The sequence below is a fragment of the Bombus vancouverensis genome, chromosome 5 (genome assembly GCF_051014615.1).
Source record: "Bombus vancouverensis nearcticus chromosome 5, iyBomVanc1_principal, whole genome shotgun sequence".
NCBI lineage: Eukaryota > Metazoa > Arthropoda > Insecta > Hymenoptera > Apidae > Bombus > Bombus vancouverensis.
In genome coordinates, this window is record NC_134915.1 from 16048874 (window position 1) to 16076778 (window position 27905).

Here is a 27905-nt window from a genome sequence, read left to right on the forward strand (position 1 = left end):
AATCTCGGTACACGCTTTTTAATTTCTCGTTTATTTTAATTAATCGAGAGAACCGGTATTTGTTGTCGAATCAAACACATTTGTCAGAAGTGAAAATAGGAGCCGCTTATGAACAGATGCGATCGGCATGGAATTTATTGTGATGGAAATTTTGGACGTTAATTGCTCTTAATAATTACTCTTTAAAGTTCTTTGAACAATTGTCTTTTTATGTGTATTACGCAGCTGTTGTTAGTTTGTAAAAGGATATACGAAGAATCGTAATTAAATGTAACAGTACGTGCAATCGTCGTGATCGTTGTTATTATGGATCAAAGCAGAATTGTTTGTTCTTTTAATGTTTCGAGACACTTGTCTTAACATTCTCCGGAATTGAACACTGCCTCGCTCGGCTCTTGAAAATTTTCAAATGCAAAACTGTGATTCACGATTTCTTTCTCATTCCAGTTGTTTTTGGAGAAAATTACTACAACCCGTGATTAGACTACCGAAAGATTAAACTATTCGGAGACTAACCGTAGTTTTCTTCGTGAATTATGATCAAAACGAAGATATCGTAGCATCGTCGATACGAATCGTACTATCATCGAGAAAATGTCATCAGATATAATTTATACAATTTTTTATAAAACAGACGATACTCCGCTTGTCTCCATAGTTGACACGTATAGGATTTATAATAACGACGCGAGATTTCCATCAGAATTGACCTAACGTTAAATCACTTCGGCCTCGATCTCATTATGGTTGATTATTTTTTGAATTTTCCTCCGAAATTCTTGCTTTATCCCGCGTCTCAGGCGCCTAATATTCGGTTAATAATTAGAATTCTAAATATATCCGTCACCCTCTAAAGGTCTCTAAGTGCTTTCCAGGGGACTGGCTACAGTTATTTTTGATCGTAATTCTCCTCTGGTTACAACGAAACGTTTTCCTAGGGAGACTCGTGCATAATCTTGGCCCATTTATTTGCGAGATCCTTGTTCGCAAAATAACGAGGCCCACGTGACGCCGTATTTCTTTGCGAGACGATTCTCCGGCGGGTAACGACGAAATCCACTTACTGTCGACGGAAAAATAGGTGCAGGACAAACTGCATCGATTTGTCAGCGCTGTTTCAACTGTCTACGCTGCGGCTGAATTTCGTTTCGTTGCTGATACTTCCTACGATTTCTCTGTCACGTGTTACTTCGTAAAAAATGCCACAAGATTTTTCATCTAATATCGATCGAAAAGTTTACATACGTATAAATATTTTTATCGTAAGATCGCTGTTACACCATGGGACGACGACTCTTCGAGGTATTCGCGTTCTTTAAATGAAATGGCTTTAAATGAAATTTCCTAGGCGCATCGTATTGAGATCCAACCATCGCCACTTTTCAGTCAGTCTGTTATTTTATTAGGTTGTTTCAAAAAAAAAAGAAGAATGTCGTGCGTCTATTATTTCTCTATAAAACGAAAGAAACTCTTCGGACAACCTCGTGTAATTATGACACACTTTTTGAGAAAATCGCATCGAATGCAATCTGAAATCCAATTGAAACTCGTTATCGAAGCTTTGTCATATTATCTTAATTGATTTTGCGCACATATGCATTATATGAATTTATTTGCTCATTTCCCGATAGTCCCATACAGTTACAGAAATCATTTTCCGAACCATTCGCTTTTACCGGATCATTAGACTCAGAAATTGCCTGTTCTTTCAGTGCATTTGTAAGTCGTTTCGCTTCGATAGAGCAGTATCGAATGCAGGAATCATTTGTCTTGCGCGTAAACGTCGATTATATGAAAAAGAATCCAAGTCACGTAAACGTAACGCAAATAAGATTTACGCGATAGCGGCTGACAAATTGTTAACATGGTGTTTGTTACGACCGTTCGCGGAGAGACGCGGTCGCGAGGAAAACGCGTCGGCGAGAGGCGTAAATTCTCGCTAATCGACGCCGCGAAATAGTCGTTCCCCTCTTTCGATCAAGATAACAGAGGTGGTTCGAACGAATTTAACACTGTATTAACAGGTTAACATAAAATGGTATATTTGACAATATTTACAAATAATACGACGAGCACGTCACAAATTGTTTAGCAATGAATACAGTAAATATGTTACAGAAATTCGACCCGACCTTACGATATCTCTCAATGAATTCGTTCGACTATGCGACTTTAATTTTAATCGTCAGACCTCTCGATGCATAACGTTTGACTCTTCAGAAGAGACTGATTGCCCTTCGATCGTTTCTTTGTCTTCTCTGGGATCATTTCTGAGGAGTTGATAGCTATCGTTTTGGTGTTTAGATGGATTAAGAAATTTTGTCGTTTTATACGTTTTTTCGTAATACGATGAAAGGAAAAGGGGAAAGAAAACTACGCGAGTATTGGGTTAAAGGATCCTTTTTCTTTTCTTTCTTTGGAAAGATAACGGATTACTGATTAGTTGGAAGAACGTGCTTGTAAAAATTGCGTAGGATCTGTTGAATTATTAATTTTTCTTATTAATTTCATCGTATAACTTTTATGTAACTGTGTGTTAGAAATTATCATACTTGAATATAAATGAAGAGGAAGAAGACAAAAATTTGGTGCTTGATTTTAATGGAATTTTAAGGACATATATGTAACAGGCTTCTTTTTCACAAATTACCGCCCTATTATTTCCTTTTGCGAATTATTTTGATATTTTTCATTTCAATTTCACCTTCATATTGCTGCAAAAATTTGTATGCTATGTTATAACTGGATACCAAATTGTTAAAGTATAATATAAACTGAGATTTTTATAGAATGAGGAATACGAGACACAAACTATATAAATGCCTATTTTTCCCACTGATTTATTTACAATACTTTTAAAAGGACCTTCCTTTTTTTCTTTTGCCAACGCCCGCAATTCAATTTTTTACCTTTTCAATTTTTTACTCTTCCACCCTTTGGTTTATTCTCATTGATTTTTTGGGTTTCCCCATAGCTAATCCACTCACTTTTCCACTCGCTAAAGTGCACTCTAAAACTACCCATCTGTGCACTGCACATATTCACGCTGTACATATTCCTTCTAAAACTTCATTTTCATTCATAGAATCAATTGAAATACATACCTACTTGCTTGAAACAGGATTTCAATCTCGAGCAGCTACTTCATCTTTTTCACGTTACCTTAAATAAATTTCACGCGTTGCCATCTAAATTACCAGCATTTCATTTTACCCTCGCGTTTGCCTTTATTCGCAGAAAGTGAATTTGAAATTGAAACGCGGCAAAAGATGTTATTTTTACTCGTTAAAGATGATTACATTGCAAATTATGCAGATAAACCAAATTGAAACGTTATTAAAACATGTTGTAGAAACGAAACGATGTTTCAAAAATTAGCACCACCGCGTTCGTTAAAATGGCTATTTCAAATTTATTCGCATTTTTCTTTCAATTATCAAAAGTTCGCCGCCCTGTACTTCTGGACCAATTAATGCGGAAGCTTTGAAATTCGCTAAATTTATCAAATGTGTCGCGTGTTCCCGTTTTCGTTGGAATTGTATTTTGCCATTGTTAGAAAATTTCTTGAATTCGACAAATCCGGATAAAACATGAGTACGAAAGAATTGTTATCGATATAAACGGGAAATCTGACTCATCGTTAGTTACATATCGAGGTAGCCTTAACGTTAAATTGCAAATGTTCGCGTGATTTCGCGAGTCGTTTGGAAAATGTTCAACGTTTTGGACCAGTCGATATTAAATTTCACTGTCCATTTGCTAATTATTAAAAAGCGAATTATTAGGAATTTCTGGTCAAAACGCGAGATACTAAATTTGAAAATATACCACTTTTAGTTGGATACTAGTCCTTTGTAGTTCTACGTTGACCTGTTCCTGACACTCTATCTCATCCCATTCCCTCCATTTGTAGGATATTTAAACATAGTCTTTGTCATTAACGTTTTCTTTGATAGAAATATTTTAATGTAAATAAGTATGGTCGAAAACGAGTACTAGGTCATCTAATAATTTAATGTTTGCTAGTAAAAAGGTTTATCAAAGAGGAAAAGTGTAATAAAACATTTTTCACGAATATACACTAATATATTTTTTATTATTTTATCGTATAATCTTATTTCCTTTTTTTCGTAGTATGCCCAAGAAACGCAGCACGAGAAGATCCTTCGAGGATTAGCCGTGGGTATCGCATTTACCATGTACGGTCGTTTAGAGGAAGCTGATCCTTTGGTTGCTTCCCTTTGCGCCGATAAGGACCCGATTCTTCGAAGAAGTGGCATGTACACGCTAGCGATGGCTTATTGTGGAACCGGAAACAACCAGGCTATCCGGAAGTTGCTGCACGTTGCTGTAAGTTGTCGGGAACAAATCTCTTTTACATCCTTCTGTCTTCAACTTTGTTTCGTTATTTGTTCCTTTATCGCAGAGACAGAGAGGGAGAGAAAGAGAGAGATAAATAAGATACAAGAATGTCTTGTTTACTTTGAAGAATTTTATGAATGTATCATCAAAGCGTAAAATTCATTCATCGGACCAGGCAGCGTTATATGATGGCAATTGATGATGATAAACGATATAATTGATACGAAGCATTATTTTGTATGGAAACAAGCGCGAAGTATTATACAGTCCCATTTAATATATCAAACTTTTCGCATAAAGATAACGAGATAACAGGATAGAATATTATCGTGGAAGACTATGCTTTGAAAAAATGTAGATCTTCAACACCTATGAGTCGTTTAATTTCATAAAATATTTATCAATCTTTATGATAGAAACAAAAATGACAATTTCTCAGATACGTTAAAATTAAATCTCGTTCTGGCTGAATGGCAAATTCTTAATTTTTCTTTTCATTGTAATGTAAGATAATTAATATGTTTTCGTCTGTACATTCGGCACGTGCTCAGCCTTCGCATTCATTGTTTCATTCGAAAATTGGAATTCTTCACGACCTGTCTCTGAGTCGTATTTTATCTTCGCTGAGTAACTTCAAAATCTCATTCGCGTTCTTCTCTGTTTACTTAGCTTTTCTCTGCTTTAGAATATCAGGCAATTTCATGCGAGAAAAGGTAGAAAACAGAAGATTAATCTTCCTATTTAATTCGAATTGCCAATGGGTTGAACTTACAGAAAAGAAATTTCGTCTGTACTGGCCGATCGCTGATTAATTGCTAATGAATGACGATTACGTGAATGCGTTTTAGACTACAACTTGTGTAATATACAAAGGAAGGTACAAAACGTTAGTAATTATACTTAGTGGACTAGATATCATGTACTTGGTACAAAGTAAGTCATTTATTCATCTGAGAAACAACATGGATCCGAAATATGTTACACAGAATTCTTATATTCGTTTCATTCAAATTTATTATTCAAATAAAGTGCTAATACCTGACGAAAAAGCCAGAACTAATCTTGGTTAGTACTGTACGACCCTTGTCCATCCAAGAAAATTTGTTCGCTAATTCGCCAGTTTATTAGTTACAATAATTTAACAAAAACACGCGAATATCAAATATCGATATTAATTAATCAATGATCGAAGTTCTAAAAATCAGCACTAAGGTAATATGGGAAGAAATAAGAACAGTCACGACGGTGCATTCAGGATTCTAGCGTAGGATGCTTAATTTTTGTAGCAGGGTTCTGAGAAATTGTTGCTATTTCTTTAGCGCCAGTAGACATCGTTAGACGTAATTCGTCAGTACATAAACGTGGAAATGATAAAATATTTCTACAATTTGTTTCTTAACTCAGGACTACGTTACGTTATATTAGGTTGTCCAAAAGTCTCTTTCGTTTTATAAAGAAATAATAGGCGCACAATGTTTTCTGTTTTATATTAGTTTATTGAACTATGCACGAACATAATAATAGAAATATAACGAAGTAGATCATACCTAATTTAATAAAATAATATAAAATAGTTATTGCTCATCCGTTATCACCTTACGAAACGACAGAAACTTTTCGGACAACCTAATACTTTGATTTATAACAGAAAGAAACTAGTTAAAGTTAAAACTAGTTGAAGTTTTATTTCAAATTTGAAGCATCAAACAACTCGTTCTATCATAAGACGAATCCCATAACGTAAAATATGTTCTTTCAGGTCTCCGACGTGAACGACGATGTTCGGCGTGCTGCGGTCACGGGTCTGGGATTCCTGCTGTTCAGGTGAGTACCAGTAAAGAATACTTAAGTTCGCGGGGTCAATATGAGGTTGCGGAATGCGAATTCCTTGAAGTGACCAGCTTCCTGTCGGTGTTCCGGACCACAAGTCTGGTATTCTTCGCGTAACTCGCATTCGCGCGTTTAATAATGCCATTTTTATTTAGAATAGATTTTGTTCTTCTGGCCATACATTTTCTCCTCTCAACTGCAATAATCGTTGTTAGAAATAATGTATAGATATATATATATATATATTTTATTAATCGTTAGATCATAGACATTCTTGCATTATTTCATAGAAATGGTTGAGAGAAATAATGCAAGAATTTCTATGATCTAACGATTACTAAAATATATATATCTATACATTATTTCTAACAACGATTATTAACATTTTTCTAAATTACTTCGATCTATAAATACAAAAGAATTTCGAATTTCGGAATTTTAAACGGTCCAGTCCTTTCTGAGAATATACCGTATAATTTCATCGTTTCGCAATATTCTCCTTTCGAAAATATAGGAAAGTAGAGCTAAAAGCCACATTTTAATATCGCCCGAAAGAATCTGGATTTCTCATTTTCTATTTATTCAGGAAAGAAATGTCTGAATCTCGTTCATCTTTAGACGTCATGCGAAAGAAGGTAGAATCTTCGGTATTTGAATAAATAAGCAAACTTGGTCGTTCGAATAAGAACATTTCCAATAGTGGCACGTGTTTTTTTTCCCTATAGTGATCGTTTAGTAATCGAAAGAATGACTTCTCGAGGATGTTGTTCGTACGAAGATATCCATTATCATTCGAGATACCAGAAGTAGAATAAACGAAGAGAATTACGTAGATGATCACGTTATAATGACACTGTATCGATTATTGAATTAAAAGTGTATAACAGGTACATCTGGCTGTTTTTGTCGAAACGGTGTTACTGTTAGTAACGTTATGTGTTACCTATATGAGTAACGTAACACTTTGATCGTTTCATTGAGACGCAGCAGTGTCAGAATTTCAATGGAAATTCCAAAGCAATTGATTCTTGCTGTTGCGTAGTTCTTTCATCGAGTAGCTACGTGCATGACAAGCGTTTCATTGTAAGTCATTCAAGATGAACTGTTTATGAAATTATTTATATCAATATTATTGAAGGAAATTTCAGATTGTGCGCTATTCTCGATGAAAATTCAAATCAAGCGAAACGCGCGCGTTGTTTCCGAGAGATCACAGGCGGATTAGCGAATGAAGTTTACATTTAATTAAATTTAAATCTAAAAGAAATATTGTATTAGGGTATAATCTCTTCGTTGCACGATTATTTTCTCGGGCATGTCTTTGAGAGAAGAATCATTTTACCTTAATCAATTCGATATCAGCTTATCAGAGTTCCATCGGGAATTGATAAATTGCTACAGCTTAAAGATCGTATTTAAATTGAGAATGATTTTTTTGTTTCTTTACCCGCTTAATCGTCGCTTAATTCATCTTCAGGAGAGTAATTATACATCGAACTGTCAAAGTTGTGGAGAAATGATTAAATATGATATAAATAGCGTTTTCTCTCAAGTCGCTTAGCTTTCAACTCGAAAATCACGTTTTCATTAGTTTGTTGGTTTCTCTTGCATAGGACGTAGTTTCAGAAAGAAATAATTATGAAAATTTTGGAAAAATTGCTGAATATAAGTAACATACTTAAATCGTTTGGTTTTTAAATTGAAAATATATTATTGTAATGAACTTATATACAATGAAATTGTAAAATGTGAGTGATATTTTCAAATTGTATACGACTCTTCTTTTAGATTTCGTTCAGTTTCTCGTTCGTTCGTTCAGTTTCAAAAAATACGTATTTACATGAATATCCATAGTCTAACAATAATTAAACTTTATCGTCAACAAGAATTACCGGTAATGTGCACAATGTTTGCGTACAGTTTCGATCTTGTAATTGGTAAATTTGTTCGAGAAATTGGCAAATAATATTGAATTTCATAAAATAAATACAACGAAGGTGCATTATATAAAATATGCGATCTGTTGTTTTACTTTTCAAACAAAGCATGCAAAATATACGAAACGTGCAAAATAAATGTGTGGTTAAAACCTTTAAAGGGGAAACAAATTGCTAAACTGTGGGATATTTATGCGATATTATATTTTCATAAATATGACCGATAAAATGAAATTCGCATAGAAATTTCCTTCATTTACTATGCGTTGTAATAGGTATTTTACATTGGATATTTTATATTTCTTTCATATTGTGCGTAATCTGTACGATTTTGCTCTTTTAAATTATCCACAAATTCGTGAACATCCGCCTTCTATTAGGTTGTCCGAAAAATATCTTTCTTTTATTTTCTTTATACAAACACGAAACCTAATCTGTCGAACGTTGTGATTTTTATTTTGATAGAACAAAATGGATCGTACGTAATTCGATGAAATAATACAAAACGGAAAATATTGCGCATCCATTATTTCCTTATAAAACGAAAGAAACTTTTCGGACGACCCAATGCAAATTAATTATCGATACTCCATAAGAATATTCACAAAGTTATGTTGGATTTAATAATGATGAAAAACCATTCTACTGTTCGAGTGTTTTATCCCATAATTCCTCGATTTTTCAACCGATTCAATTTCATCTATTGTAAATTTATCCGACGCTTAAAGGCGCGCCCGAATCTCTGAATCGGAGCTCTTCCTGAAAATTCCTCGAATTTCCTATTCCAGCCGTGCAGACGACACGGACCGTTTGTTTGCCATCGAATACCTGCCATTGTGCTACGAAACGCGCGAAACTTTTTTAATACGTCGACTTACCGGGTATCCCGTTGATCGACGATCGAAGACGCGAACCAGAGAACGCCGGTCGATCGATGCTTTTCATCTCTGAGAATTTGACGGATCGAACGTTCCTTTCGTTCTACCGTTAGCTCGTCCAATGTCCGCTTGGTCCGCTGGTCATTCTCGTTTCGCGATTTCACGCTGCAATTTTCGCGGTCCCGAGGCCCGTACTTAATCCGCACCGACGTTTTCTATCAACCAGACGGGACCAAGGATCGATCAAACCCGTCACTGGTCCCTTTCTTTCGTTCGTCGTATCTTCGGTCATCAGCAGAAACTGTTTTTTCGCGATCGTTTTTATTTATCTTTGGAGCTTTATTTTTTCTATTTTGCTCCCATCGATCAGTTGTCGGGATGGCTGTTCTTAGCGATGGGTTCAAACGCGTCTCGAGTACGGAGATTCGAACATCGACTGTGTCTATAAACTCGAACCTTCAGTACGACGTTCAGAAACGTCGATACTCGAAGTTCTCTCAAAGGAGCGTATAGTAAAAACAAAAGCAAAAAAAAAAGATCTCAATAGACGTACGTCGAAATATTTCGGGATTGTGACGTGTGTACTCTTAAGTATAGTAGGGTCCAACTGGTATTCCGTACATTTGACCCATTAACCGTTTGAGTGGCAGGGGTCTTTGAAAAAACAGGGTGGAAAAATCGCAAACAGCGCGTTAGCGCTTGTCTTAATCGATCGCGAAGAGAAACAAGCGGCGCGATAGCGCTCGTCGTGTTTCTTATTTTTATAAGATACATCTATGTTATTATATATGCGTACCATTGGTTTATAAATATTTCAAGTCTTGACCAATAAAAATTATTCTTAAGATAACGATGAAACAGAAAATACCGTCAGTCGTCCGTAGAGTTCAAACGTACTGCGACTTTTCCACACAAAATCTAAACAGCACTGCTTGGCACTCAAACGGTTAAAGGCTGACTAGTGAAATGGCACGTAAGAATTGCATAAACGCGCATTATCGTAAAGCATGGCGCAATTTGCGCGTTTTAGATAAGGTTCTAACGTACTGGTAACTGAGAAAACCGCGATTGAAATATCCGGAGAACCTGAAATACGTCGATTTACATATTTATTAAGGTATAAGAAACGTATTTATGGATAATATGTGATTCAGAGAAGTCCGCTATGCAAATCTGTAGCATATACGTTTTCCATGATCCGAGGGAAAAAATTGATCATAGCGCTACATGTGTACATACCTCAATTTCCTCAGGATTCATAAAATTTTCCCAGCGGATCTTGGTGGCGGAAAAAAGTACGTATTAAAGTTGATCCCATCGCTATCCGGTTTCCTTCTCGTGTCTGTCGTAAAGTCTTTCGCAGATTCGATAAGGTAGATCCGATCCCGTTTCTGCAGGAATTTCCATTCCTCTTCGAGATGGATGAGCGTCGATATAGAATCGTTTCGTGAACGATACTCATTGTTTTCCTGCCAGAATAGGATTAGGGGTGGCTAGGCTTTTCTATTAATACCGAAAGAAGCTTTCCGTTGTCGTTTAACCCTCGTGCGACGAAGCCAGCTCGATCCTTTTAAGAGCGTCTAAAGTGGAAACGCGTGCACATCTTTCCTCGCGATTAGTTCCATCATAATGCCGCGACAGCGTTTCTTTTTCAATGACTTCGTCACTCGCCATCGTTTTACGAATTTACAGTCCTACGATCTAACGCGTAGTTTCCGTATCTTACGACGATCCAACTTACGCAAGTGAGTCGAGGTGTTTCGTTTCTCAAAAATCGAACGTTAATTTCTTTTGAATCTGAAAATATCGATTCTTTGAGAAAATGGACTCTTCGCCACTTCGCAGACGAGGCTTGTTCTCTCGGAGCTTTGGTTAAAAGTATAACGGTAAAGCAACGTAAGTGTAAGTCGTGCAGAAGAGAGGAAGTGCGTCAGAGACGACTTTCGGATTTGGCTATCGTATCGTCGTTCCAGGGTCGGACGAGAAAGTTGCGTATCGACTTGCTTGGCCAAGGATTATCGAACGCCCACGCGGAGATTCGCTGTACCGAGCTTTACGACCTTTGAGTTAAACGATATCGTCGATGGCAGCGTGATTCATCCCCTGTCCGATTGACTTCTAATCTTTTCACCCTCAACGGCATAAATTGCGTGGAGCGTGTTGTTTCACGATTAAGCCACGGATGATGCTTTCGCTCGTGTTAGGAATATCGGCGTCTCGTACCTGGTGTTCAAACTTACGTAACATATATATATTTTTTTTATTTAGTTGTTTGCATTCACAATTTGTTCAATTTGAATATTTGGTAGAATTTTTTGGCTGTTTGATTATCGTGTGGGTGGCTACCCCCAGCGGGGCACCATCTTCGTGTTTGTTAGGTTATATCCTTTATGAGATCTACCGGGTGTTTCTTTTTTAGTCTTCTTTCTATGCTTGATGCGTTGATCGTTTCCGGTTCGAACGTACGTAACGTATGCGAATAATATTTGCAAAAATTTGAAACCATGCGAAACGATAGAAAAATTGTAAAGTTATATCACCGATGTATGCAAATATATCTTGTCGCACTTTCTACGATATAAATTACAAAAGGCAGAGAATCATCGATTCTCCGTTCAACGAGTTGCGAGACGTATCGGTTTCATACGTATCGGTTACGAAGTTTCATCGTAGAGCGTGTGTGTGTGTGTGTGTGTGTTGGAATTCTTCTTGTTCAACGAGTTCAATGAATCTCGATCCGCGGTGGTCAATCGATACCAGGCTAGCTAGAAACTCTTAATTGAAAACAGTCGATCGATCTCCGTGGTATCGCGGAATGGACTGTCGAACAGGATGAATGGTTGGTAGCCTCGCAACGCGTGAAAGCTGTGGATCATTGAGCATCGATTACACAGGTTGAATTTACTCGCTGGCGAAATATTGTTGGATAACCTTTCGCTACGATCGGATCACTGATCTGTCTCAATGACAAAAGTCACGTTCGACCACGTGTATTCGTATTAATATTTGGATACCGCATTGGCTCCGTATCGAATGATTTAAATATCGCGTTGCTTATTTCGTTAGGTTGTCCGAAAAGTTTCTTTCGTTTCATAAGGTGATAATATAACGAGCAATAATTTCTGTTTTATATCATTTCATTGAATCAGGTATGATTCGTTTCGTTGTATTTCTATTATTACGTTCGTGCATGATTCAATAAACTGATTTAAAAGAAGGAACGTTATTTCCTTATAAAACGAAAGAAACATTTCGGACAACCTAGTACTTTGAATATAAATCATTCGACGCAGCTTGAAAATACGTAACCAACTTTTCTTTTTTCAACGAGCACGCTTAATCGTTCGGTAGATATTTTTCTTTCCATTTCGACGATGATAGGGGATTTTACTGTCTATCCTTGCGAAGTACTCGAGGGAGTTTGAAATTTCACGCTGCAACGAGCGTATTTCCGACTTGGAAACTTCCGCCACGCGGGTAATCGAATATTTACCGTGACTTCGGCGTCAGATACGGGGTGAGACGTGACCCAGGTGAGAGCGAGTTGTTGTATCGATGTCAGTCTTTTCTTTTCTTCTTCTAAGGGTTGTTCGTCGTTAATTTTACGAACTTTTCACACTATCGAGGCAAATATGGAGTAGAGCGATATCTTCTATCGCGCACAAGCATAATTTTTGTTTCGACGATATTGGTTCGAGTATAGAGGAAAGGATCTCCCTTCAACGAAGAGATGTTCGTGCGCAAGGGAAGACTTAGACATGTAACGCATACAGATTTATAAATTTCCGTAATCTTTGCGTGAGAAGTAGTTCGTTTAGAGAAGAAATTTTGCAAGGAAAGTACTACGTCTCTCGTGGATTAATTGACAACGATTTACTAAAACTTACGTTGATAGATTTGTACGTTTTCCTTCATTAATCGACGGAATATTGAAATCCAATTTGGAGCAAAGCTTTGTAAATATAGTTGGTATGCATTTAATTGAAAGTGATTTATAAAAAACGAAACAAGCTTTTGTAAATTTCGCTCTCCGATTCGTTGGAAACCGTGGCTTTTTAACACAGAATCACGAATAATTGATGTAGCGCAGGTTAAATACGCTTGAACAGTGGGCGAAATGGCGATAGCCTCTGACGTTTTCATGAAACGTAAAAGAGGTCCGAGCGAATTTTAAGCAGACAGGATCCTAAGCTAAGCTCGATTTTAATCAACGCCGGTAATCGGGGGATAAATGTAAATTAATTTCTACGAGGGCCAGACGAGCATTCCCATCCACTAAATGGGATCCGCGAATCGTGACTAGATTATTTCAGTCATCGTCCTCCTTAAACCGTGTCCATTGATTTCTGTTACGGATGCGATTGTTTATGCTTGTCATTGAACTTTTCCATTTGCAAATTTTCTCGTTTCACTGAAATTTAAGATTTCTATCTAAAATAGATTAGTTTGTCATGTAAGAAATTGCAAGAGTTTACTTACTACTACATTTTAGATCGTTACAATATTTGATATTGTAACAGTGCTATTAAATTTGGCTGGAAATTAAATTTGGAGCATCGTAAAGTTTTCCAGATTTTTCTTTAGGTACGTGATTTTATATGTGCTATTATCACGTTCGTTACGATTCGTATCTTCTTCGTTCAACTCTTTCCAGATGAATTTCTTTTTCAAACACGAGCACACGTTGATTATATGCTGAGAGTATAATCTATCCCACCTATTGAGAAAATCCGCAATCACTCAGTTGCCAATCCAGTAGAAGGAAAAACCTTGCGCATCTATTATTTCCTTCTGGAAAGGAAGAAACCTTTGGGACATCCTGACGTGTCGATAGACGACAGACGGGAAACAGCGACGAGGCATTTGCTGTTTTGCATTATTTTAGTGAATTATGTACCGTACATTTTGCTCTGTTCGAACAAAATGATATGCAACGATAAAATAATATATTGTGTTGGCAACTAAGTGATCGCGGATTTTGTCAATACCACCTAATGACAAAATCCGCAATCACTTAATTGCCAAACCAATACTCAAAAACAGCCTCAGAGATAATTGTTCGAACGAGATTGTTTCGTATGTTGGGTAATTTAATTGTTGCAACAATCGAGTGCAGCCAAATATTTGGCCACCACTGTTACATCGCAGGCGCTTTTTATCGAAGCAAATCAAACGATTCGTATCTTCTTCGTTCAACCCTTTCGAGACGAATTTCTCTTTCAAAAACGAGCACAGGTTGATTATATGTTGAGAGTATAATTTATTGGGTTGGCAACTAAGTGATTGCGGATTTTGTCATCAGGTGGTATTGACAAAATCCGCAAGCACTTAGTTGCCAAACCAATACTCAAAAACAGCTTCAGAGATAATTGTTTCGTACGTTGGGTAATTTAATTGTTGCAACAATCGAGTGCAGCCAAATATTTGGCCACCACTGTTACATCGCAGACGCTTTTTATCGAAGCAAATCAAACCGGATGCGGTCGATAACGGAGATATATCGCGGTCGTTAAGCGTAACGGTATTTGCACCGTGTCTATTTGCACAATCCATAATTTCTAGGAAACGAATAGAAATTCAACGTTGGACGAATCATTCGCATTGTTACGTCTTTCCCCCTTTTATCTTCTCTCTATCCATCTCCGTTCATAGCAATTTCCAGCACGAAATGATCGAGTTAGCCGAAAAATATTAGCCCGGAGAGCAGGATAGAATAGCGACGATATAACGTTTATATGCAACAGAGAATTTGGTTACGTGTCGTTGCAATAAGAATTTCGTATTTCCGTGTATTTCCGTATTTTCGTATTTTGTAATATTCGATGAGCTGGCATTTGAAAATCGAAATAACGTGACAAGCGACGGAGGATTAATAAACTACATCGTTGAATGAGTTTTGATTAATCACCGTGGCCTAGTGCGATACCAGGAAGCAAGGATAATTTCCTTAAATTGACGTGATTATCAAGCTGGCCCCCTTTCCGCGACTTATCTTCCTGATTATCAGTGTGTAATGCATCATCCGCGATGACAACCATGATAATATGTCAGCTTCTTAATTTATTCGATTTTCCCTGCGCATCAAAAAATCGTAGCTAAAATCGTAGTTAAAAGAAGCGTGTTCTATATTCGGACTTTGTTCGACTATTTTCGAATTTTATCTTTGGAACTTTTCGTTTTATAATCTTCTCAATAACTTCGTTTTTGGAATTTCAAAAATTATCTTGGTTACCTGAGAAGAGAAACCTTCGCTCTGCGAAATTCTTTTTTTTTTGAAAAATACAACGAAATTACATTTTGACCTGCAAGAAATTTCTAACAGCCACAGCTATTCGTTGTCGACGTATTTTCCCTCGCGTTTCACGATATCGAACATCGCTTGATCGAAGATAATCGATTTGATTTTTAATTGCGTTCCATTCGATCAGCGATCCCACGCTCGCAATCGCAAGTTACCCGTACCAGATGATCTCGCAGGAAATGAAAAATCATTAATGAAGTGGAACCGGAAAAATCGAAGTTTTTTACTCCCTTAACTACTTAAATCGTTCTTATCAACCCTTCCGACGAGGTGGGCGTAACACTCGGATACCATCAACGTTTTTTGTTGTTTAATGAATTCCCTCGGTCGAGCTTTATAGCCGCTTGCGTACGCTCTGAAGTCGTTTTTCCTTTGAGTTGCTTGAGTAACCATTAATCTCCCGTAGAGGGTACTTAGCGTGCATGCTATATTTATGATAATTGCATCTGTTCCTTCGCAAGAAGTTCTCGATGCATTCGCTTGACGAGCACAGTAAATATTAACTGGCTCGGCACTGGCACAGCACACGCTATATTTAGTAACACAGATATTTCAAGAATGGATTAACATTTTTCAACGATTAATCGTTGTAGCCGATATTTCAATCTGTAATTTTGGCACATGCAGCGTGTGCAGCCTACGCGAAAACGAATACAGCGCGATACTTTCTGCGAGAATTAATTAACATCGTAGAACTGAATTTTTCTATCCGAGGCTCAATTTCTGCGACGATATCGATGATCTCCAACCTTCTAAGAATAAAATCTCTAGAATATATTTTATAAAACGAATTTTCCAATGCGCTAGGAATCAAGCAAGCAGGTCGAATTGAATTCGTGCGTAGGATATATTTATCGGAAAACAAAATTCACCGAAGCGAACAATATGTTTTTACCATCCTGCTCTTTTCGCGTTTAAAGCCTCTGAAAATTTTCATTCGCGATATTATAAACAGCACAAAACCAATTTCTCTAAACTTTTATGGAAAATTGATGTACGCACGTAATACACACGTAGACGAGTTCTTTGTTAATATTCGTTACACGCGTTTAATTACCCGGTAGCTGAACGGCGAAGGTTATGCCCACGTTGGATTATTATTTCTCGCGCGATATTGTTACATCAGCATAATTTATATTTTATGCTCGTCGTATATACATTCGCGACCGTAAGTATCAGGACACTTACCGATATTTAGCACAGATCGAATATTCGAACGATCGATTTTATTGTATCAATAAAACTTCATAGTCAACTATGACATTGAGTATCATAACAATTGTAAATTGTAGCTAGTTATATAAAATATATATGTCGGAGATAAGAGGACACCGGTGCCTTCCCTCTGAAACCTCGGGAAAATCCATAAAAACGTTGTAATTAAAATCTACAGTTGTAACTAAACGATTTGCCGTCATTCTAACCAATTGTATTTGTTTGAGACTTGTGACAATGAGCTTGGGCTCAAGGCGACAATTAGTCGCCGAACGTGGCCGCGGTCAACGGGACGAACTCTCCATCTAACAAACGCATTGAGTAATCCTATAGTTCTCCTTAAAAGAAAGATTTGTAGCGGCACGTGGCAGTAAACATTCCAACGGTTTCTGTCCCGTAGCTCGCCACACGCAGATCCTATTCTCCGGGCAGGATGTTAGCAGATGTCGACGCGTCTCCACAGTACGTGATCGGCTAGCCCGAGGACCGTCATAAACACTAATATCTAGTTACCTAAAATCCTTCAACAGATACACAGTCTTTGTCCCAGTTACGGGAAGACAGGAGAGACCTATTTTTCCACGAACGACGTCTCCCACTAGCAACCCTCCCTCAAGGGCGGCTAGCATCCTTTTCTAACTACCGATATGAAGATTGGCCAATTAGCAGCAATGTCAATTTCCCTTACTTTCCGAACGTAGGATGTCCCCGACGAATCCGATGATCTCGTGTCCTTAGACACACCCCGTCATAGTTTTCCTCTGGGGTATCACCGGGACGGAAAGTCATTCTCTCTTGCGGTCTCATCGACAAAAAAGGAATAACTCCTTACGGTCAGCGAATATTAACACAGAATCCGACTTAGATTTTTTGCGAGTGCGTACGACTACCGTCCCGTTGTCCGCGGATTCGTTATTGAACCTAGGATCATTGTCATTAGTCTCTCGAGTATCTAATAACCACGGTTACTTGTCCGGTTCTATGGTAATCGTATTTGCACTAGCCAATGTCTTCTCTATTGCATAACGACGACGTGTAATCCAAACGAAGATTCGCTTTACGCCCCTAACCCTAATTCTAATGTAAACCCGACATATAATTTATAGAGATTTATAGAGAATGACACGTGTGTGTTCCTCAATATTTATATTCTCCTGCTCAAAACAATCCCCATTAAAAATAATACAATTTTGTTTTTCCCAGTCCTCAAAACGTCTTTGGAAGTTACTTTGTCTTACGCTTCTTAGATCGCTCATGTAGAACTCTTATCTTTGCGAATACGATTTAAGAAAATGGAACCTAAAGGTTCGTTTCGCCTGCTGAATTTTATAACGAGTTTCTAATTAAAAATTGCAACGTAAATGCGTAAACACCCGCAGTCTGCTTATAACACAGAACACCAAATCAAGTAGAACTTAACACTAGAACTGCCGATAGTTAACACGAAGCTATTTCTACGAAAACCAGTGAAAATCACTGGTCTCTAAAAAATACTTAATGATAGAATATTTTTATATTTATTGACTCATTACTTTCTTACAGAAGGACTTCCATGTTATGTAGCACACTTTTGGTATTATTTGTTGAAGTAACTACTCGAAGAAAAACTCTACATCTTTATTTGTGTATATCTGTGACCTACAGACTGCTATTATACAGAAATATTCTAAATAAGGAGTGGTGCATATTATTGTATCGAGTATACATTATGTTTTGGGTTGCAAGGTCTAGGAACAAAGGAACTAATAAACAGATTTCTATTTATGTTGCCTGTAGCCTCTAGCTCAAGTTATAAGCTTAACTTTTTTGGTAATATCCTTTTGCTATAAATATATGAACGTGCTCTCTATTATTCCACTGTCTAGTAGCACTAAGAGAGTAAGGATCTGAATCAGCATAAACTTATACATTATACTTATACTTATACCTTTAATTATTTCAATATACTTTTCTATTACAAATTCATCCACTCGTTCTTCAATCAGTCAACCTCAACCTCGACGTTATTAATCAATCTGGGACTGTGATCCCTAAACGAGGGTTGACGCATTTATAAAATTGTAGAACCAGTCATTTTGACTGCTGTGGCATTTCTAGCGTTAGCATTTAGCGATCTAGCGATCGATCCGGAATTTTCCTGATAACCGATATCATCGTATCGAACGATACGCGGTAAAAGTTTGAAAAACGCGTGGGGAATTGTACAAAACGAGGAAACTGGTTAATTGAGGTTCGATAAGCAGATTGCTGGACCCTTTTACGCTTTGACAAGTACCAGTCATTTTGACTGGTGTTGGTATAAGTAGCCTCGACACAAAATTATTTCGAGTTTGAATACATAAAAAAGAAAATAAAATTCATTATATTATTCTTTTGGTTATCGTTGCGAAAGTCATTACATCATTGCGGGGGAAAAATATAACACGAAGTAGGAATTTTAAGATAAAATTGTAAAACCAGTTAATTTGACTGGTGTGGTAGTTCTAGTGTTAACAGATATAACACGTAGGTATCCTGATATGTATTTGTGGTCGTATAAATGTGTGTTTAATAGAGTCGCGAAGTTTGATACGTTAAATGAAACCGACCAATAAATAACACCGTTTCGTGAGAATGTAGGAAACTAATCTCGAGGGAAAGGTTACGCGATTTGAAGGGGAGCAGTTAGGACAGTAGGAGGTATGTTTCCCTCGGGGTTATTTTCCTTCCGGGTCATCGATGTTTCTTTAAATGGGAACACATCCTTTCCATAGCCTTGTAGGGGATGAAAAAGTAAATTCATATATTCATAACCTTTAAATATGCTTCTTCTATTTCTCGTATAACTCGTATCGATATTCCAACGTTTCTTCATCTATTTATTTGTTCTTTTGTTAATTTAACCGTTCTAATATTTTCGAACGAGAATTTTAGTTATCTTCATTTTATTGTACAATGACGAGGTATATTAACTCTTTGACGTGGTGCACATTACGAGTTTCCTACACCACGTTGTACAATAACGCGTCAGAGACGCTTTAACGACAAGGGATTATATAATTTTCATTATTAATTACTTAATTTCAAATACGAAAGCTTTCATACTGACGTCATATACGTTGTTTTTTTTTTCTTAACATCTCTATGGATGCAAAGATTCGAAGAAAATCGAATGGTATTTATAGGAAAAATTCCTTTTTGCTGGAACGTACGTTAAAAAGTTAAGCTACGTTAGTAGCGCGGAAAGCAGACTACAATGAAAATTTAAGTACAGCGAAGCCCATTTTATCCGAACACCCATTATACGGATACCCTAATGTCTATTATTCGAACATAATATTTCCCAGCAACGGATACCTTTTCTCATTTCAAATATCCAGGTTGTATAATTTTTTACTTTCATAATACTCTCTTTATATATTAAACAAAATATATACTAACAAATATAGGCTTTTGTTAATCCTACATCTCTGCTCTTTCTTTTTTAAACAGAGATAATTATAGAGATATAAAGTAGAGTATAAAAGTTAGTTTTGCCCCTTAAAGTAGATCTTTTATCGTCGCGATGCGTGAAAGAGAAAATTCGAAAAACCTGGTTTATGGTACAGATAATTTTTTCGTAGGATAAAGAGCGTCGTGCAACAATGGACGGGTTAAGTAGTGTAGATACCGATAATACGCCGCTGAGTATACTAATCAAAAGCTGAAGCATGCACAGTGCACACAGCATAGGCGTATCAGGTAGCCAGATAATGTCATCCCAATTAGACACGCGATAACCAGCTGAACATACGGGTTCATCCGTGCAAAACAGCCAGCCAATAACGACAACTACGCATCGTTTACTCTAAGAATTTTACGATAATATCGTTTCTCTAATATCCTCTTCAAACGTTTCATTGATTTGTGGCCAGATTGCGAACTCGTATTTTTCTACAACGAATTATTTAAACAAAAAGAAAAAAAGAAAAAGGAAGAAATGGAAAGAAGAAATTTTTTAAGAGGATCTCGTAACACCTGAAACTAAATTCGAAACTCTAGGAAATCTAAAACACTTTATTATTTCGCAATATCTTGTTCCACGTGCTTGAACGCTATAGCTAAACGCCAGTCTCGGTTCTTGGTTTCGGACGATTGCGCCTGTTCGCGCAACCTGCACGGCACAGGTGCGTCACTTTTATTATGCAGATCAGCAGATACCGCGTAGAAAAATTCCCTGTTTCCCTGGATATTCGAGTTTATTCCTATGGAGACTCGCGGCCGACCGACCGATATTCAAATGTTGCCAATAACACCGTTGCACTGAATATCATACATGAATTTCAAGCCACTGTTATCCGGTGCACCCTGACGTATATTCGATTCGTGGTTTTTCGAGTCACCAGCAGCTAAGATCGAACAGCTCCATCGTATTGTTGATTCACCGTATTATTTTAGAACGTCACCGATCAGAGGTGCAAGAATATCGTATTAGCTTGTCCGAAAAGTTTCTTTCGTTCTATAAGAAGATAATTGATGCACAATATTTTCCGTTTTATATTATTTCATCGAATTACGTACGATCCATTTTGTTCTATCAAAATAAGCATCGCGACGTTCGACAGATTAGGTTTCACGTTTGTATAAAGATGCGTCGTTGTAAAAGACGTATCTGTAAAAGAAAGACACTTCTCGGACAACCTAATGTCTTGTTTTTCTGCTTCTTTCCAAATAGAATGCACGGTAAAGTCGATCAATTTTATCGAACGTCGTTTTCGTACGAGAATACCTCGGTTTCCTTCGCGATATCATTTCACCTGATTATTAAAAAATATCTTTATAGTACTATATTGTAGTACTATATCTAGTAGACAAAAGACGTAAATAGCGCGAGAAACAGACAGAGAGAGAGAGAGAGAGAGAGAGAGAGGAGAGAGAGACAGGTGCAGTGTAAAGGGTAAAGACGGACAACAAAGGAACAAGAAGAAGAAAGGAAAACAGGCGGAAAGAGAAGTGGGTGACGACGAGGTCGAAAAGCTATGTAATAGGTGCAAAGGGAGAGAAACGAGAAAAGGCATCATCCTTTCGTGCAACACTCATTTATATTCTTTAGGGCGCGTACAATTTTCCGTACAAGTTCGACCTACATTTTCTCGCTATAAATTTTGTAATAACGCAATCGTAATAAAAATTTCTTCGTTTTCTCTTCTTAAATAAGTTAAACAAGTTGCACGATCGAACATAAACGTCGAATCGATCGAGTAATTTCCAACTTATGTATGTTCCGATTAAAAAGAATACCACACGCGTTTCGACAATTTTCAAACACGTTCCGTGCCGCTCGCTTTTAAAAAGCAAAAGATATCAATTATTAACCCGTGCATTTGTTAAATCTCTTGATACATAGTCGGCTTATTGAAGCCGTAAAATTGGTCGTTTAAGGTTCGTTAAGGTGAACAGGCATTGAAACGGATAGGTCAGGATGGATCGAAGTTCATTAAGTTATCGTGCATGGGATCGCGGTCATCCGTTCTAAATTTCCTTATCACGAGCACGTGTGAACGTATGGAACGCCGCCGTGTAGCCGTTCCTATCGATAACGAAACTATCGTTTACCTCGTTATCACGTTGTCTTGTCCAATTTGTGGTTTCACGACGTGGATTTCGTACCTAGCATCGTGTATCCATGTAATCGTTAAATTCACGAGTAGAGCTCGAATGAGAACGAGTTTTAAAAATGACCGCGTACGCTTTCTCTTCCCCTGGCCATGCAACGAAAATAATTGTCAGATATAAAAATGATTCGATCGAGTTCGGGGCCACCGAATCTCTTGACAGTTCTTTATAACAGATTTTATACGAATAAATTTCAATATTTCTCCTTCTATTGATATAATTTTAGTTTCTCTATAATTGCGGTTCGACAGTTCACGATATAAACAATTTTTCTAAAATTACGCAAAGCACTTTGTAGGTTTCGATATATTATTATTCGATATATAATTATCTACTGGTTAACCGCTGATTACTCGCTACCGGACGACAATTACGTGGAAACGTTTTAATTAAATTACGTAAATTGGGATGATAATTACGCTTAATAGACTAGATCATATAATACACACGATAGAAACAAATCACATTTGCTTATCTGAGATGAAAAATACCAGTTCTAGAAGAAGTAGTTGCAGGATTTATACGAATCTATAGTTAGAGAGTACGTAGCGTTTAAAATGATTTCTTGCAAAGATACACGGAAGACGAATAGAGTAGAAATTTTGTATTGGCCATTTGGATTTCGCAAGATACGGATGTTAAAAATCGCCGAAATCCGGGCACGTTGTATTAACTCGGTTCACCTTGTTCTTTATTTTATTTTATGCCTTGTCTTACGAATTAATCTTACTGTGTATTCGCTTTGTTGTTAAGGTGGTACGCGTACGGTCATACAGCACTCTGTATAATTAAAAATTAGTCGAAGTGGAACGAGATGGCAGATGCTATTAATAAAACAGGTAGTTTCTATTAAGTTGATGTTAAAAATCTAGTTTCATAATGAAGTCATAACAGAATGGCTCGTTGGTAACTATACCATAATGAGAAAACCCGTAGAAAGCTGCTTACGAAATTTTTATCCGCGAAATAGTTACCGTTGAGAGATTTCATTAATTCATAATTCCGCGTAATGCTATACCGAGGACAGGAGTTTGGTCGGCTCTTGCGTTTCGCATAAAAATTGACAAATATGAAAGCTGGAATAATATTACAATTTTTGTTCTCGTTTCTCTCCTCTTCTTTTTTTCCATTTTGTGGCACGTTATATAAGAATATAATCGAAATTTGAAAATTTCTCAATTTCGACTTGCCCGTTTTCATCTTCCTTTTGTATATCATATTTATATACATAGACTGCTATGACAAAGAACATTTGGACTAGAGCAATTAATTATTCCGCTATGAATGATTAGCTTAATTTTAATTTATTCCGAGAAGGTTACGAACAGCTGAACAGAGAAATGGAAAACAGTCCGACATAAATTTGCATTAATGGCATATGTGCGTTCCCGCTCTATCGATTTTCCCGCCAATTATATTCCTTCGTTTCTACGAATTCGACGTTCCTCTCCTCGTCCATGTGGCTTCATTTACGCCGCTTGAATTACACGGATTTCTAAAATTGCACTACGTCCTTTGCCAGAACAAACTACAAATATTCTTCGACTCTTTCGATTCTAAAGGTTGAGATTCAATTCTATACAGGCGTAGAAATAAATTCTTCTCGACGAATTTATCTTTGTTTCACCAAGAAATCGACAACGACCTATTTCCATATCCAATAAAAATTACACCAAAAAGGATTAACCGAGATAATTGTATCGGATATACATATTTTTAAAGGGATACGCGTATTACAAATATCCCTTGAAATTGAATTACAGTTGATACAAAGACGTTGTCGTTCAAATTTTAGCAAGAAAACTATCAAGTCGACGGAGATTAGACAATTTTACATTGTCTACGTTCTACGTTTCGCCAACCGTAGGATTTCAATTTCACATTCAGTCGCTCCGTTCTCTTTTTCTCAGTTTCCCTGGAATTATTTTATCGTCCGCGGTATTTGACACGATTCTTTCGCCGAGCCAGCAATTCGTCGATCGCGGTTGCTACCGCGGATTCCAACAGCGGCAAGTTGGTGCAAATAAATATTTCGTTCTCATCGCGTTAATGCCGGCCCTCTCGAGATGACACTGCCGGAAAGCTGCTACTGACATCCGCCGCGAGCTCGAAGGAAAATAACCGGACGTCGAGTGGAGTCGCTATTGTTTCCCCGGTACGTCGCAGATACTTGAAAATTCTACCGGTGGCTAGATCTGCCAGGCAAATATTATTTTCCATTTCGAGCGGAATTTTTGTTCGCCATCTAACATGTCCTTCATGGAGAAATTGTCTCGCGCACCTGTGACCAATGCGATTACACTTCGTACAATACGTAGATTATTTTATTTTATCTTCGCGATAGCGTTTCGTCTCGTTAAATTCGTACAATTGCAACGTCGATTATAAGCTTTGAGATATTTTCGTAGGTGGGCAGAGCTCGTGGGAGTAACTTGCTCGAACGAGATTTCATTCCATTTCCTTTCCGCGTATAACTTCGTTCATTTGCTGATTTACCTTTCAGAGTTGGTCAACCGATCCGGCGGCTTCATCTCGTAGTTCGATAACAGTTGCCGCGATTTCCGCGGGCAAACGTAAAAAGAAAAATGGTTATGTTGGAAGAAACTCGGCTCCTTTGTTCGCGTGGATTAACGAGAAACTAGAAGCCACGGGATTAATTCTTTACGCGCAAACAGATTTCCGTGAAAGGAAATCGATCCACGCCGTTTCTAACGGCCTTGTCCACCGGAAACCTGTTCGAGGATACTTGCGCCAGTTTACAGCCAACTAGGAAAATATTGCGATCATTTTTGAACAATTTGAGAACTTACAACGCGGTTTAATGTACACAGGACGCGCTCTGCCGGTCTTTATGCTTCTGACGTTTAATTATTGGCTTGCATTTTTTTCTTTCTTTGTTCTCAGACCGGATAAATAATGGTAATATTGCGAAGCAACGGTTGGTAATTATGAATTGGAAAATAGCCTTCGTTATACGAAGTTGAGATTTGTTTAATAGTTTCGTGTACGTTGTAATGCTAAAATTGGTTGCTGACCGTAAGCTTGAAAAATTAAAACGTAATGCACAAGGTGGTTGACGTAATTGAATCGAGAAACGATATATAAAATTGGACGGACACGAACGTGGAATTAATAAAATTGTTTATCAAGTGTGGCTAATTTTCCTTCGATTTCCATTCTACGATACGATTGCCGCGCTTAACGTTCGATTAAATAAGAAGAAATTTCCTATACAGGTACCGTTTAATTTCTCGCGCATACAGCGGCGAAAAAGGAAACAATGTACCTGCAGTAGCGAGCGTATAATTAAAAATCCTCGTTCGCGAGTTTGATTAATTGTATTCTGAAAATTTATATTTTATCTATTGAATCAAAAATTGCTGTAATATTCTCTGTGGTAGACCTATTTCGCAGATTACATTTCAAACGTGACAATTTTTCTTTCTTCTTTTTTACAAACGACGGAAACGTCCGATAATTTTAAAACTTCGGGGAACTTGGACGATACTTCGATCTTTCAGATTGATCGTAATAACTCGAATTTACGATTTATCAACCATATTACGTCGCGAAGAAAGCGAATGAGATGGCACGTTTTAAATGATTTTAAATGACAGCCAACGACTATGACATACGTATACCAGAAGAATAAGAACAAGAAAAGTTCCCTCTCGCTGTACTAATTTGAGAAACACGTGTCGAAATGGCCATCGATATTTCCTAACCGTGTTTTAGCCTTCGTTTAAGAGGCTCTATTAAAATTTGTATAGGACTATTTGCGGAAGAAAAGCGCCGGTTTCGCGGCGTTAATGAGAAACGTGAAAACACACGAAATCACACAGGTGTTCCAGTTTCTTCGGTCTCGGCGTGCTGTTTCGCTTTCATTAAAATTCCGCGAATAAAATCAAAGTGAGTTTCGATCGAGTGGCGCCAGTCGCGCGTGTTTCCACGAATAAACTGACCTTCGAACGGATTACAGATACGACGTTTGCCGCCTTGCGTTTTCAATTTTCGTCGTCCCTGCACAGATATCGCAAATATTAGCTTACGCGAATAAAAAATCTCTCGTGTCTTGGAATAACGAGGAGAGGTCGACATCTGTTCGTCGATATCTTCCTCCTTCTCTGACTGTCGTTGGACCGATATCAACGTTGCCCTTTAAAACGACGTAATTCTGTGATTTTTGCAAATTGGAAAATTGAAAGAATGGAAAATGAACGAACGATTTTTGCTCTGATCGCTTCTCTAAACGAGCGTCGTTAGCATAGAGATGACGAGGTAGAAACTGTTGGAGCGCAATTCTCTCGGTCGATTTCCGCCGATCTCCTTCAATCCAGGATAATTACAAATTGCCTCTTAATTACCATCGGTTGCTGGAGTCGCAGTAAAAGGGCCCGAGGCTCGTATCGTCGACCAAATAATCGCGTCTTACAATTAGTCGGGCAAGTTATCCCCGACCCGGTGGCCAACTTCTCGCCGAGAACGTTCATTCCGATCGAGCTCTCGGGCTCTAAATAATGATCGATCCTCGGCCCGACAAATTCGGGACGACAGCCGATGCTCGATTAATCGGGCCGCTCTGTAGCGTAATTTCGTTCGCGACGACGTTTCCCGTCTGGAACATTAATCATCGCGTTCCAGCGGATTCCATTCGACGTTTTCGCACATGGTGGAAGAAGAATTCTCTGCTGGTTGGAATTACAGCGGCGTTCACGAGAGTGTTCGATCAGCTACCATAAAAATGTTTTACGTCCGTGTTGTAGAAAAGTAAGAAAAAGCTAACGTCTGTGTCAGCAGCGTTGAAACTGTTGCGAAAATTCAACTTATAGCAGCGAACGCGTTGATCCATCGCGCTGGTTCGTCTGCAAGTGTTCGAATTCTTCTGCTAACGCTTTTTAGTGCAAGTTTTAATAACTTTGGACGTCTCCGTCGATTATTATAAATTCCTTTCGCACGTCGCAATTAACGTATCGCTTATTCAACTTACAATTCAACTTATAGCAGCGAACGCGTGGATCTATCGCGCTGGTTCGTCTGCAAATGTTCGGATTCTTCTGCTAACGCTTTTTAGTGCAAGTTTTAATAACTTTGGACGTCTACGTCGATTATTATAAATTCCTTTCGCACGTCGCAATTAACGTATCACTTTACAAACCATTTTACGTCGTACGCGATTTACTGCTATATTTGTTTTCGTATTGTTGTTCGACGCAATATCTTGGGGAAACACAGCCAGGCTGAACGCTATAGACGCTGCGGAATAATTGAAGTTTGAATTATTTTGATTATCATTGAATCGTTGTGGAAGTGGAACTAGATCAAATTGGCTGTATATCAAAAGCCCATCGAGGACGAGCAAGTGTTCATTTGCGTTCCACTCGCGATTTAATCGTATTCAAACCATATCGGATTCAAATGTGTTCCTGGTCTGACTCGTTTTACGTTTAGTCACTGTTATTGGCTTCTACGCGCAATAAATCATAGCCGTTGCTTGCTTGAAAAACGGGCCTCCTGTTGAAACCGAGGATACGAACTGTAATATATAACGAGATTAAAACGTTCTGCTTACCTGACGTTTTTTGTTTTGCCTATCGTTCATCAGGGAAGATATGAAATTTAAATTAGCGTTTTTAAAGTAACCTTTGTTGCTACATCGCCATTCAAATTCTCAAGTATTTCTTTAGCTAGTTAAATGTTCGTGAAAATACGAAATTGGTATAGTAATAACTGGAATAAGTAGAATTTGCA

At 37.7% G+C, this 27905-nt stretch overlaps 1 protein-coding gene across 1 annotated transcript in view; it reads left to right on the top strand.

Annotated features, from left to right (window-relative positions):
* Rpn2 (Regulatory particle non-ATPase 2) overlaps positions 1-27905 on the top strand; it is a 93184-nt gene that overhangs the window by 9609 nt on the left and 55670 nt on the right. Inside the window, exons 9-10 of the mRNA XM_033337219.2 lie at positions 4135-4350; positions 6122-6186. Coding sequence (XP_033193110.2) covers positions 4135-4350; positions 6122-6186 — 281 coding nt within the window. The remainder of the gene's footprint in view (positions 1-4134; positions 4351-6121; positions 6187-27905) is intronic.